Here is a 14305-nt window from a genome sequence, read left to right on the forward strand (position 1 = left end):
ACCTTGTGTTACTCAGGAGTTTTGGACTGCAACTCCCAGAAGCCTTCACCACCAGCTGCCCTGACTGGGGTTTCTGGGAGTTGCAGTTCAAAAGCATCCGAGTAACAAAGGTTAAGAACCACTGATTTAGGCACATCACCAAGTGAGCCAAAGCACCCCATCCAGCTGAGGCTTCTGTTACCATCTGAAGAGTATCTCTGCAGAAAAAGAAAAATCACAATGGTCTGGGGCTGATTCAGTTTATCCAGGATGAAGCTTGTTCTGCTATCACAGAATGGTCCATTGATAACAAATGATGTACTTCTCTAGTAGTCGAGCATTTGTGAGTTTTGCTAATACATTTGCCCAGTAAATGAAACACAGTCCCTTGTGTAGCTATATGAAATCATACTTTAAGAATTGTTGCTGGAATAATATTCTTCAGAGCCTTCAAGTTTGTGGAATAATGGTATTAAAAGTATTCAGACAGCCTTTTAAATAATATTAAATTGCTACAGCTTCATATACAAAATAATTCAGCAAAGCAACCTTGCACATAGGAGTGATATATTGATACATACATTAAAATGGTTTGAATGCTGTGATAATGGAGACCATATGAGGATGGAAATTTAAATAGGTAGACTCTGGTTCTTGTTAATTGAATTCTGTTAATTAATTCCAAAAATTTACAAAGCATGAAAACATTTGCATCTACTTTTCTGAATACAAAGGTGAGCTGTAATCGAGAACAGAGGGAAGTTACTTCTTTTCTAAGAAATCTGAAGGGGTCCCTGGAAAACCAGGGAGTGCGTTCTGGTCCCCATGAATCCGCTATAGATGAAGAAGAGCCTAAACCACATACCTGAAAGTGCATTATATCTAGAAGCCTTTCTGAAATATTTCCGCAGGGCCAGAAAACATTTGTAGTTGCATTTTGTACACTGTACTGAAATCTGTTTCTCCACGACATGTGGTGACTGGATGAAAAAAGAGGGCAGGGCTCCTATACCTTCAACAGTTGCTTGGAAGAGGAAATTTCAGCCCATGTAGCTTTCAGTGGAAGCTGCACCTGCTAAAGTGCCCTCCACCACAGTTTTACAGTTCAAAGTGGTATCTTAGGTTGTGATTCCATCAGAGACTGCTTTCCACCTTCCACCTTTCCCCCTCCCGTCCAAAATTATAACATAAAATATTACAAAAGCCGGACATTTTAAGGTTTTTAGCTTTGTCTGCCGGACAGAGGACATTAAGCTAAAAAAGAGAACATGTCCTCCTTTTGCCGGACGTCTGTCAAGCCTAGGCAGAAGCCAACAATCCGGGCCTTGTTGATGTCTAGTGTACTATGCCAAATTTATCTATTTCAAATTAGTGTGATTGAAAGGTTAAGAATTATATGGAGCACAGAATTCTTCTAGCTAGACTTTTCCAGAACAGCATATGGGGAGCAGAGCCATAGAGAAACAATGAATTTTTTTCTAATTCATTTTAGCCTACATTGTAAATTAGATTATGTGTTCAAATTATGACATGGCTGCTGCACAGTTTAATTTAAAGATTTCCTGATACTTATTGTTAGGGACCAGAGAAATGAACTTTATGACATAAACATAATGGTGTTGTTGTTTTTTTAAACCAACTTCTTGTTGTTTTTTTGCTTCAGTCACTAAGGATATAGCATATTGCCTTAGGTTCTCTTGTAAAAAAAAAATAGACATTTGTCTAGCCTTTACTCCAAGGGTGGCCCTCCAGATGTTATTAAACAGGGGTACCCACAATCCCTTACTTTAGCTATATTGCTTAGGCCTAACTTGAATTGTAGGCCAAAAACATCTGGAAGACGGCAATTACTTTACTACATTGGCTTACCCTCAGAACTTGGAAAAAGGTTTTTTAGGCTTTTCAAAACCACAGTTTTCCCAACCTTTATGATAGATCTGCCTCTCTGAAGATATAATGTAAGAGTTCCGTTTCATATTTTTCCTTCTTTTGTTTCTTCCTTAGTCAATTGGGAATATCTACAAAGGGTTGTGCCAAACTGGCGTGTGGGGATGTTTTGATGAGTTCAATCGCATTTCTGTGGAAGTGCTCTCTGTTGTTGCTGTTCAGGTTAAAACTATTCAGGATGCTATTCGTCACAAGAAGAAAAGGTGGGTTGAAACAATACAATTTCTCCCCATGCCCAATTGCCGTTTTTCTCCTTCCTGCTATCATTCATTATTAACCTTTTCCTTTACCATGGCCTCACTCACCCTTTCCCACAGATTTAATTTTTTAGGTGAGATGATTGAACTGAAAGCCACGGTGGGGATCTTCATAACTCTGAACCCAGGTTATGCAGGAAGAGCAGAACTTCCAGAAAATCTTAAAGCTCTTTTTCGGTCAGTATAGAATTGTTCAAGAATATGAAACTTTTGGGCTGAATTCAGAAAATACACACATACACAGGGGAGAAGGAAAACAGTGCATGACAGGTAGCATGCTATAGACCACCTGGTGCTCTAATGGAAGTTTCTGTCACAATCCATATGGTTCTTCATTTCAAGGTGAGGCATCCTGCTCAGACCATGGGTTGGCCATGTTTCCTCTTGGAAAAGATGTTCCATGAATTCTTTCACAACCTGGTTTGCAAAGGAAAGTGTATGTTTAGTCTTAGTGTCATGTTTTTGGGTTGTGTAGCACTGCAGTGTGAGGTGCAAAACTGTTCTGTTGTGTCAGCGCTCATTGCTTTCTTTATGGAGAGGAGCATGTCTGGATCCAACTTGTTTATTTTCAATCTTTTATTCTTGGTTGGTAATATTTATTTGTAATTACAGTACAGATGGGTGAATTGGGCTATTTCTAGTCCATGCCAGACTCACATGTGTCCCTACACAACTCTGTTTTTTTGTCTTGTTTCTACCTTTGTCCATGATTATTATTTTTTTTTTGTAAACATCCATGTGAATATCAGGTCAGCAGCCCCATACTAAACATGTCTTCTGAGTCTTGATAGAAGACAGAGATGTGTACTCTGCACAGCCTGCACTGCACCTGTTACACTAGCCTGCTGCCCCCTTGTGCTGTGGAGGACCTTGCGCCATCTCATGTGCTCATGTTAAACTTGAGCCACAGTTGAAATAAAATTCAACGGCCAGTCTTCCTGGTTCTTGTACACTGGACGAGGGGTGTGAGATGTTATTCTTTATCACTGTCTTGGGACAGCTCCGAAAAGACCATTGTCCAGGAAGCAAATTAAGTCAGCCTTATTAATAGTTTTTAGGGTGTGTTCTCACAAAACCCCCTGGTGTGGCAGCCTCTGCTTCCAATGACTTTACTTACCGGTGTCTTTCCAGAAGCATTCGGGTTTGGTCATGCTAGAAGTCCATGAGAGCAGACTTTTCATCCATCTTCTCTGTGCATTGCACCAATGGCAAGAAATGAGCATGGGCAGAGTTTGACTTGATAAGTGAGAAAAGATATAAAGGCTGGTGATCTGATTCTTGTAAGTGGCTGCCTTTTAATACACCATGTTAATTCGACAGACCCTGTGCAATGGTGATTCCAGACTTCGAGCTTATTTGTGAAATAATGCTTGTGGCAGAAGGATTTGTGGATGCCCGGTTGCTTTCTAGAAAGTTTATCTGCCTCTACAAGCTTTGCCATGAACTCCTATCCAAACAGGTACTTGCAGATTGGTGACAAGTTGATGTTTCTGGTTTGGTTTATTTTCCTCCTGTCATCCAAGGGCTGATTGTCAAGGTGGTTTGCAATACTGCTTTAAAAAAAGGAGGTGGGGGAAAATGGCATCAGGAACCCCAGGGAATATTTGCACCTGCATAATTAGCACATGGAGTACCCAAATATTAGGTAGTATTTGCCGCTCTAAAATATACTAACCCATTTGCACAGATGTAAATATTCAGTTGGATTCTGGCCAAAATAAAAACAAACAAAACAAAAAATGAAATTACCTATGACAGAACTCTACCCAGATGCCGCGGGTCATGTTAAACTTTTTGAAGGGCAGCAAACTCTTTCGTAGTTTTTAAATTTGTACTGTCGTTTTTTGAGAAGCTCTCAAGGGCTCTTAAACACCAAAACAAGTAAAGCATGATGAGGATCTTATGAAAGTCCATTGACTTAAAAATGGCCGAGTAAACCGAAAAGCTCTACTCGCCATAGGAGGTGAATGAAGTGAACTTAGTAGAATGTTTTCAAATCCACCCATATTTTTAAATCAAAAGGATTTTATTCTGAGGTCACCATCTGTTCTTTAGTAAAATGTGATTATTTATACGTAACAGTTTCAGCCAGAACATGTTCTATTGTTTAATTATTGACTGACAAAAACCAACAATGGGAATGGCTAACCATGCCTGTTTTATTTTTGCACTTTACTCATACCTATTTCTCGGGTGAATGTATGGAAATGTTAAGCTAATAATAGCATTTGGTAGGATAGGGTCTTGTAAAAAGAATATATAGTAATACATAAAGGACTACTTATTCTAATTCAAATATCTGTACTTATAAGCACTCAGAAATGATATCAGAAATAACTGTGGGAATTAAATGCACCCTCTTGACCATCTACATACCATACATTTACATTGATTTTATAGTACCTCTGCTGCCTCTATGTCCTAGAGAAAAGTGTTAAACAAAATTTTGTATGGATGCTAAGAAATCTCTTTAAGAGATTCATATCTCATCTATGAGAACTACTAGCACAGAGAATGACTGTTCAAAACCCAAATTAAGACAGTACTTTAGAACACCATCCAGTCACTTCATTGACTTGTTGGAATGCAATGCAGTTGGTGTCATTTTGCTTTACGTCTAGCCAGAACTGATGGGTCATGATTTCTTCACTGTAGCAGCATTTCAGGAGCCATTTTGTTCCTCGTGATATTATTTGTTGCAAATACCGTATTTTTCTCTGTATAAGACTATACTTTTGTCTAAAATCTTTAGACTAAAAATTGAGGGTTGTCTTATACACGGAAGTAAGCTGAGGAGAGAACAAAAACAATTGAAGGGGAAAGCAGGGATCAAAGTGATCCTCCAGCGCTTTGATCCCTTTCCCTCTACACTTGCTAAGCCCCACTTAGATTTCTTCATTTTGGACTAGAAAAGTGGAGGGCACCTTATACATGGGAGCGTCTTATACACGGAAAACCATAATACCCATGTAGGGTTGTAGAAGTAGTAGTTGAGAAGGAAGTATTTTTTGTTGTTGTTCTTGGTGGTAAAAATAACAAGGCTGGTGGTAACAGACATTTTTGCTTTTTCCTGTTCTCAGGAGTTCAGAACTCCACTGGTATAAAATTCTTCTCCAGGAATTTGGGGAACTGCTTCCTCCTCAGCCCTTCGTCACAAACTATCTCATTAATCAGGATTCCCAGACCTTTGTGTAGGATTCTGGGGACTGAATCAGAGGTTATTGAAAATGAAAGAGTTGGAGAAAAGTATTCGCAAAGGCTTTCACGGCCGGGATCTAATGGTTGTTGTGGGTTTTTCAGGCTCTTTGGCCGTGTTCTGAAGGTTGTTCTTCCTAACGTTTTGCCAGTCTCTGTGGCCAGCATCTACAAAGGACAGCACTCTGTGCTCTGGTGTAGTTGGCTTGGGAGTGTAGTTGGCACTCCCAAGCCAACAGCACCAGAGCACAGAGTGCTGTCCTCTGAAGATGCCGGCCACAGAGACTGGCGAAACATTAGGAAGAACAACCTTCAGAACACGGCCAAAGAGCCCGAAAAACCCACAACAACCAGTTGGAGAAACCTTCTTCTTCCAGCTTAAATATGGATCTAACCCAACATTTCAAAGTTTGAAATACAATCATTATTACTTTTTCAATAATTTAGCTAAACGAAATGTCCTACCTTCATTTTAGTAATATTTATTTGGTAATACTATAACTCATTGACTAACTGAAAAAAATTAAGTGCCAACTGAAATCATCTGAATTTCCTTCTCTGTATATTTGCATAGGCCTGACTGTGTATTGTATAAATTATTGATATTTGCTATCAAAACTTTTCTTAAATTATTCTTTAAAAAACAAGTTGATTGTGCTTTCTCTCCTTTTTTAAATTATTCATAGGATCACTATGACTGGGGTCTTAGAGCCATAAAATCTGTTCTAGTTGTGGCTGGATCTCTGAAACGAGAAGACCGAAGCAAACCTGAGGATCAGGTTACCTTCCTAAAATGCCTTATCTTTTTTGATATGGATTAAGCAAGCTGGCTATAGAAAGAACTATCAGCGTCATAAATAGTGTTGGAGTTTTGCTCTAATCACTGACCCCTCAGCTACATCTCTGCTCTGTCCCTTTCCATCTTTCCTACTTCAGCCTCCCTGCCTCACCTCTTCATCCTCCCATCTCTCTCCCAAATTCTGTTGCCATAGTTATTCCTCCCTCCTGTCATTCAGACCACATGACTTCCTCAGTCCTTAAGGACTCCTCCAGGAGTTTCCCGTTCTCTTCCTTGTATGTGTGTGTGAACTCTTGTCCTATCATCTTTCAGGTTTTCCACAGCCTTGTTTGCTCTATCCTTCAGTTCCTTATTAACTCTTTATTTCCTGCTCACAATGTTTACACCTCTGGCTGTGCTGCCCTCCATCTCTTGAAGACCTTGTATTTTCTCCACACCTTTGCCCTTTCTTCACTGGATGCACAGATTGCCCCCCACCAAAGAATGCCCTCCCTCCCTCCCTCCCTCCCTTCCTTCCTTCCTTCCTTCCTTCCTTCCTTCCTTCCTTCCTTCCTTCCTTCCTTCCTTCCTTCCTTCCTTCCTTCCTTCCTTCCTTCCTTCCTTCCTTCCTTCCTTCTTCAAAAGATTCTTTTTGAATGAAGCCTTTTTTCCTGAACCCCCATTCTCAGTAACCACCAAATTTAAGAGTAACTGCAGTCACACTGGCAATAAGAACCGCATGTAAGTGTCATTTAAATCAATTTAGATTTTATTGTTCACAAGGGTGAAATCGATTTCCATGGACTGCAAAGCAAGTTTTTTCAGTTGGCTGGCAGGGGCTTTTAAAAATACCTCGCTTCTAAAATGGATTCAATTCAATGCAGGTTTATGGATGTGAATGCTGCTTGTCGTTTTAATTTGGGGGCACTAACATTTTTCCTTTATTTTTTTTAAAAAAACATTCTTTCTTGAAATGTTCGTTGCTGCATCACTTCATCAGCAACAAAACCACCTACCCCATTCTCTCCATTTGGCTGATGAAGGAGCCAGTGAAGCGACAAAAGACCAGCAGGTGCAAAACGGGCGTGCCTGGACATGGAGGACATTCCTTGTGCATTGCCCTGCACAGCAGCTGGACGCCTTCCCCCTGCATTCTCATTTTTTTCGTCATTAGTTGGCTGGAGTCACCTCTCCGGTGTTTGAGCAGGTGGCACCTCCTAGACACTTTATGTATCATTTACTTCTTTGGGGGGGGGTTCAAAATCTTTAAGAATAGCATGCTCCTAATCAGAAAGGAAGGAAGTCAGTTTCAGCAGTCTAGACACAAAAACCAGTTTAAATCACCAGAAATAAATTGATTTCCATTCAGTGCATATGAACATGGGCACTGTTTTAAATACCACAAGACTTGAACCTGAAATGGATTCAAATTGCTAGTGTGACCACAGCCTGTGTTTGCTCACTGCATTCCTGTTGAACGTGTCTCTTCTTCCATGTCTTCTACTGTCTACCTCGTTGTCTAAATTAAAGTATACATTAGTGAGGGAAGAAATGGTTGTTGCTGCTGCTCATCTCTCTCTCTCTCTCTTTTCATTCTTATTGTTATTTCAGGTTAGCAGTCTAGCAAGGAGAAACGATAGTCCTAGGATGTAAAAATGGTTATCTGTACAGTGGTGCCTCACAAGACGAGCGCCCCGTTTAACGACAAAATCTTATTATGAAAAACTTTTTGCAATCGCGAAAGTGATTGCAAAACAATGTTTCCTAGGGGGAAATTTCGCTTTGCGATGATCGGTTCCCTGCTTCGGGAACTGATTCTCACAAAACGACGATTTTCGGCCAGCTGATCGACGGTTTCAAAATGGCCACCGGGTTTTAAAAAATGGCTCCCCGCTCTTTTCTGGCACGGATTCCTTGCTGCACGGGCAGCGAAAATGGCCGCGCTATGGAGGATCTTCGCTGGATGGTGAGTTTCAAGCCCATAGGAACGCGTTAATCGGGTTTTAATGCGTTTCTATGGGCTTTTTTATTTCGCATTATGACATTTTCGTTCTACATCAATTTCGCTGGAATGAATTAACATTGTAATGCGAGGCACCACTGTATTTTATTCAAAGGTAAGAGCCCAACGCGTTTCAGCTAATATATTTCCAGCCTTCTTCAGGGGCACTAATATTGCACTTGTATTGAATCTGTCTCTGAGAATTTTTTAGGGACAATTTCCCACTCCTTTTCAGATAAAATCCTCAGAGACAGATTCAATACAAGTGCAATATTAGTGCCCCTGAAAAAGGCTGGAAATATATTAGTCAAAACGCATTGGGCTCGTTGTTGTTGTTGTTGTTTGGTTGTTTAGTCGTGTCCGACTCTTCGTGACCCCATGGACCAGAGCACACCAAGCCCTCCTGTCTTCCACTGCCTCCCGGAGTTGGGTCAAATTCATGTTGGTAGCTTCAATGAGACTGTCCAAGCATCTTGTCCACTGTCATCCCCTTCTCCTCTTGCCTTCACACTTTCCCAACATCAGGGTCTTTTCCAGGGAGTCTTTTCTTCTTACCTTTGAATAAAATACTGATACCCATTTTTACATCCTGGGACTATCGTCTCTCCTTGCTAGACAGCTTCAGTAGATGTACCAGTCCTTTTTGTTTTTATTTCAGGTTAGCACCCTTCTGTTGTGCTGGACAGCCTTTTTGGGTGGGCTGGTTTTTTGGTCTCATCAATTTTTTGCTGATGTTTTAAATAAATAACATGCATCTCTGTATATTATGAAAATAATTCTAGTTTTAAAACATGCCAGAAAATGAAGTAGTCATTCCTGCGCTTGACCCAATTCACTGGTTTTAAAGAGATAAATAATTCCCTCCCTGCTATGACTTTGAGGCCTCATGTTTCTCATTCATAAAACTATGTCACTGCCCTGCGATGGGGGCTGGGAGGGTGTTGTAGCATTCCATTTACAGAATCCAGTCAATGTCACTGCAGGTAGCAGATTGAGTTTAACAAGCCATATGGGTTGTAATTGTTTAAGTATGATTAATTCATTATGTTTGTTAATTTTATGCCTTATATTATGGTTTGTTATTATTTCAGTTAATTATGGTCTGATGTTGATCTTTCTGAAGGTTTTGATGAGAGCCCTCAGGGATTTTAATCTACCCAAGTTAGTCACTAATGATGTCCCCATATTTCTGGGCCTGATCAATGATTTGTTCCCATTGCTGGAAGTCCCACCGAAAAGGGATCTGAAGTTGGAACAGCTGGTACGCCAGTCCGTTGCAGAGCTCCATTTACAGCCCGAGGAAAACTTTATACTAAAGGTGGAAATAATGGCTTTCTGCTTAGCTTGTTGAAAATTCTAAATGGGGTGATTGCATGCTATAATGATCCCTGTTTGATGTCAGTCGGTTTCAACATCTGGCCATGGCCATTACAAGGTTCTGCATTAAGCGAAAGCAGAACATAGTGGGCTTCCTGTTTCCTTGCTACAAGGAGCCAATGTATTTAATGTCTCTATTGTCATATCAGGTAATAATTCCAGCTTTATAGGATTAATAATCTGAGGACATGTGATGAAAAGCAACAGCTCTACCTATCAAAGTTCTTACATTCAGCTTTTGATGATCTGGATTTTATCAAACCTTAGTCTAAAGGTTTCTAAAACGATTTTAGTCCTTTACTGTATTAGCTTCCCCTAGACATCAATCCCAGTCATAAACACACACAAGTTTAAATTAGCTCTAAGTGGGCTTTTGTCCAAAGAAAAGTTCAAGAAGGACTGACGAAGGAGGCGAGACGTTCTGCTCTTGGGAGGAGAAGTAGAACTGGTTGGGTTGCTGGGGTTACAGAGGAGGGAGGTGACAAGCGTACGTTCATTACTCTTGTCTTGTCATTGCCTGCCCTTTCCGCAAATGACATACTTGAGTCACCAGAGTGAGTGCCCTGTTCCATGCCATTATCGTGCTGCTATAATTTGGTTTTGAGGGAAGCCTTTTCACAGAAGCCTCACTGAAGAAAACAGACCAGTTTGGTTTCTCTTCTTTGTTCCTTTTAGTAGCTGAGCGATATTTGTAAGAGAGACTTGTTTACTGGTGTCACACACACACACACCCCACAAATACACACACTCTTCCAACAATGCTACTAAGAAAAAGGAAACAAAATGGCTAACTAAGAATTGCTCTAGCTCTGTTTTGTTATAGATATATAGATTTCTCTCTCTCTTTTTGCTTAATTGTCAGTTTAAAGCAAATAGCATTTTAAATAAATATAGCTAAAAACAAACAGTAAATAAAAGCAACTTTTTTTAAAGGTGAAGGAAAAAAAGAAGAAGAAAGATGGGTTCCTCCAAGTAGGCAGGAGGTTGAGCCCCCCCCCCGCTCAAACCATGGGCCAGGCCTGTCGGCATATTTACTCAGAACCCCATTATGTTCAATAGAATTCATACCTTAATAAGCGTGTTTAGGGCTGCAGTTTTAATATGACAGCAGAATAAAACAACTCTGTACAAAAGCCTTCTGGACTCTGAACTACAATGGATGATCTTGACTGGTGCCTGGATGTAAAGAGCTCATAGGGGAGCGTTTTCCATATATCTAGCGCCCACTTCCTAATATTCTGAATCCAGATTTTGCTAAATGACAAAATTAGCAGTAGGTCAACGAACTTTCTAACTCGGAGTTCAAATGTTCCCTAAAATAGATTTGGCAAGGTTTGCCCTTTTTAGTCTTTTACTTCTCATGCAGGTGCTTGAGAAAAAACAGCATTAATAGAAGTGGCCTCTATAGAACTGTGGTTCAATTTATTTTTAACTAACTGTAATAGGGGATGGAAAATAAAAATTTAAATACAGTCTTTTCTTAATTTTACTTATTATATTGTAAGTTATCTCAAACTATATTCAGTCTCCACAGTGAGTCATCTACTTCGTTTTCATAATGTGCAAGTATCTGTATCTTTAATTCATTAATGAATTAACCAGTTGAACACAGTTGATGAAATAACTAAACCCTTTAACTGGTTGACAGACCTACTAAAAATTAGGTCTTAACATGCCCAGTATCAAAATGTAGAGGGAAAGGAAGCAGCTGTAACTGAACACACTTTGCACGCAAGAAATCATCACCTGAGCCCCAGGTTTACCCAGGAGAGACATCTGGCTGAATGATTGCTGCTGCTAGGTGTTTTATGCCGACCTTCCCTTCTCTATTGTCTTCCAGATATTTTGGATTACAATTCCCAGCAAACTACAAGCCTCCTTTAAAATAGAGGAACAACTACATTTTCAAACCTTGTTATCTTTCAGCTAACTTTATGTTAGATTTCATGAATTCAGAATGCATGTGTGGGCCCGTGGTTTGCCAGCATGAGATGTACATGTTACATCAAGCCTTGGACTTGTATAGTTCTCTCTCTTGTCTCTTCCTCCCACATAGCTGTCTACCTAAGAGACAGATAACTTACAACAGAGGTCGCCAATCCCTGGTCCGCAGCCTGGTGCTGGTCTGTGGCCTGAGCCAGACTGGGCCACGGAGACAGACTCCCCCCCGCACACACTCCCCTCCCCACAGCTGCTTTGCACACACACACACACACACAGCATTGGCGTAAGCACTCCGCCACCCCTTCACGCATGCGCCTGAGCACCTGCACAAAGGGGTGGGTAGGCGGGCATGCAGGCGCTCCTGCTCCTGCTCAAAAGGGTGGGGGAGCGCTCACACTGGTGCTGGCAGGCAGACGAGCGCTCCCCTACCACTTCATGCATGTGCCCAAAAGCACGAGCGCATGCGCCCAAAAGTACAGGGGGGTGCCCTGCCTTCCTCAGAGGCTCAGTCGGTCTGAAGTCCTAAAAAGGTTGGGGACCGCTACCTTACAAGATCTAAATGTGGCTTATATGGAAGAAAGACTTTGAGGCTTAGCTAGGCCTAGTTCCACCTAGCCTCTTCTTCAGAAAGAAAGATCCCAGCTAGCACCAGGCCCGGAACAGGAAGCCTAGATCAAGCTAGACCTAGCTAAGCCTCCAAGTGTTCCAGTTTAGGCCTTTCTCCCAGGCGAGCCATGTTTAGTTGCCTGTAAAATGCCTTTCTGTCAGGTAGAACTCTCAGGATGGATGACTATGGGATTTGTAGTCCAAAAAATATCTGAAAAACCCATCACTATTAGCCATGTCGTTTGAATAAGGAAATGTAGTTAACAGTAATTATGATTAATTTTAACAAACAGGTCCAGAAACCGGAAGCTGAAGATGCTTGTTTGTTATTAACAACTAAAAGGCAGTGGAAGTTTTGAAAAGTCTGAATGAACTAATTTGTATTCATAAACAACTGGCATAAGCAGTTGTCTGTGGTCTGTGGAGGGACCCTCCCCCAAAATTTTTCTGGGAGGGCTTTTCACTTGCTGGGTGATGAGCCACCTGAGGCTGACACATTTTAGAATAGATATATCTTTATTTACAAGCTAAAAATTTTAAGGAAATAATGAACAACGTATTATAGCCAATGCAATATACCAGACTAACAACTGTGATCACACCGAGTAGGCGGAACTCTATTGATGTAAAAACTGAATTATGGCTTAATGTTGTGTAAATATTACTGTACAACTGCTAGGGAATAGAGTACACAGTGGCCCCCAACCCTTTTGGAACTGCGGACCGGTTGGGGGGATAGAATGCATGCACAGGGGGGCAGGGGCACCCCTCACACTTGTGGATGGGCATGGCACATTCAAGGATCAGCGTGGCACACTTGTGGGTGGGGCGCAAATGTGCGGATGGGTGTGGTATGCTCACGGGTAACTAGGGATGCACATGCACACGACCGTGCTACACCCACCCACGAATGTGCCACATCCACTCACCCACACGTGCGCGAGCGCGTCACGCCCACGATGTGTGTGGGCGGGGAGGCAGGACATCTGTCTCCACAGCCCAGTCCTGCGAAGCCCACAAACCAGCACCAGGTCACGGACCAGGGGTTGGGGACACCTGGAGTAGAATGAGAAATTTTTTTAAAAAATGAAATGGGATATTAAATTGGGTCAGTGTTTATTGAAATAAGAGAGAAAAATGTTTTGATCCTTTTTCTTGATTCTCCCATTTTCTTATCGTCTAGCAATGACTGTAAAATGTGTTTGCCATTATATCCCTTTCTCTCCCTCATCCCCCTTGGATGGCTTTTAGGTTATGCAGTTGCAAGAACTACTGGCTGTCAGACACTCCGTCTTTGTGGCTGGAAATGCTGGGACTGGGAAAAGCCAGGTAAAATAAAGAATGCACTGATTCCATCAACAATTCAAGACCAGTAAAGTGAGCATGAATTGATAATGCAGGTTACAATGCCTTTGACTAACATCCTGTGTTGAGTTGTGTCAGAAATACCTCATGAGTAGGGCTAGTCCAAGATGTCTTGCCATCTGAGGTAATGGAAAATATACCACACCACTCCATCCCCCATTCCTGGTACAGAAGCTGACCCAACTGGAGGCTGTATTTTACTTTAATGCTGGCAGCCTTTGTCCACTTGAAGTCCAAACTGAGAATGTGTAGTACTTACATCAGCTGTGTGTGCCCTTCAACTGTCGCTGTTCTCACCCCACAGCATCTACCACCTGAAGCAGCCGCTTCACTGTTCATAAAGGTAGGGCTAGGCCTATCTGTGGGACATACAGCTGAGCTCCTAACAAAGCTTCAGCACTTCCTTCTACATGTGCTTTATAGGCGTGGTGCTTTGAATGCACCAGTTAACTATAATCGTGCAGAATATTCAGAAATGAGCCTAAAGGCAGTAAGAGTGAAAACAGAGTGAGCACATTTCTTTCTTTGGAGAAATGTGATATAGTGTGTTGCTAAATACTGGCTTTCTCAATAACAGGGATTTCATTGATGAGCAGAAAAGCATCCATCTCTGTCCTGTTGTAACCCCCATGGCGTTTCAGAGGGTCCACTGGCCCATGGGGCAAGGGAAAGGAAGGCCTGCTATGCACTTCTACTATTCTTCTTTGGATCCAACCCAATATTGTTAGTGAGCTACCATATCATCAAATGTCATGTTCATGGCTATAGTCCAGAAAAAAATTAGTCCTGGGGGATCAGATCTATTTTTAAGACAATGGGACTAAACTGCTTAAATAACAGTTCTTTCCCTTTCCT

At 41.4% G+C, this 14305-nt stretch overlaps 1 protein-coding gene across 1 annotated transcript in view; it reads left to right on the forward strand.

The window, feature by feature from the left end:
* LOC110088588 (dynein axonemal heavy chain 11-like) overlaps positions 1-14305 on the forward strand; it is a 269144-nt gene that overhangs the window by 59957 nt on the left and 194882 nt on the right. Inside the window, exons 24-29 of the mRNA XM_078394150.1 lie at positions 1984-2129; positions 2244-2360; positions 3504-3642; positions 6065-6157; positions 9282-9476; positions 13337-13414. Of these exons, the coding sequence (XP_078250276.1) occupies positions 1984-2129; positions 2244-2360; positions 3504-3642; positions 6065-6157; positions 9282-9476; positions 13337-13414 (768 nt within the window). The remainder of the gene's footprint in view (positions 1-1983; positions 2130-2243; positions 2361-3503; positions 3643-6064; positions 6158-9281; positions 9477-13336; positions 13415-14305) is intronic.

This window comes from Pogona vitticeps, chromosome 1 (assembly GCF_051106095.1).
Source record: "Pogona vitticeps strain Pit_001003342236 chromosome 1, PviZW2.1, whole genome shotgun sequence".
In the NCBI taxonomy this organism is placed as follows: domain Eukaryota; kingdom Metazoa; phylum Chordata; class Lepidosauria; order Squamata; family Agamidae; genus Pogona; species Pogona vitticeps.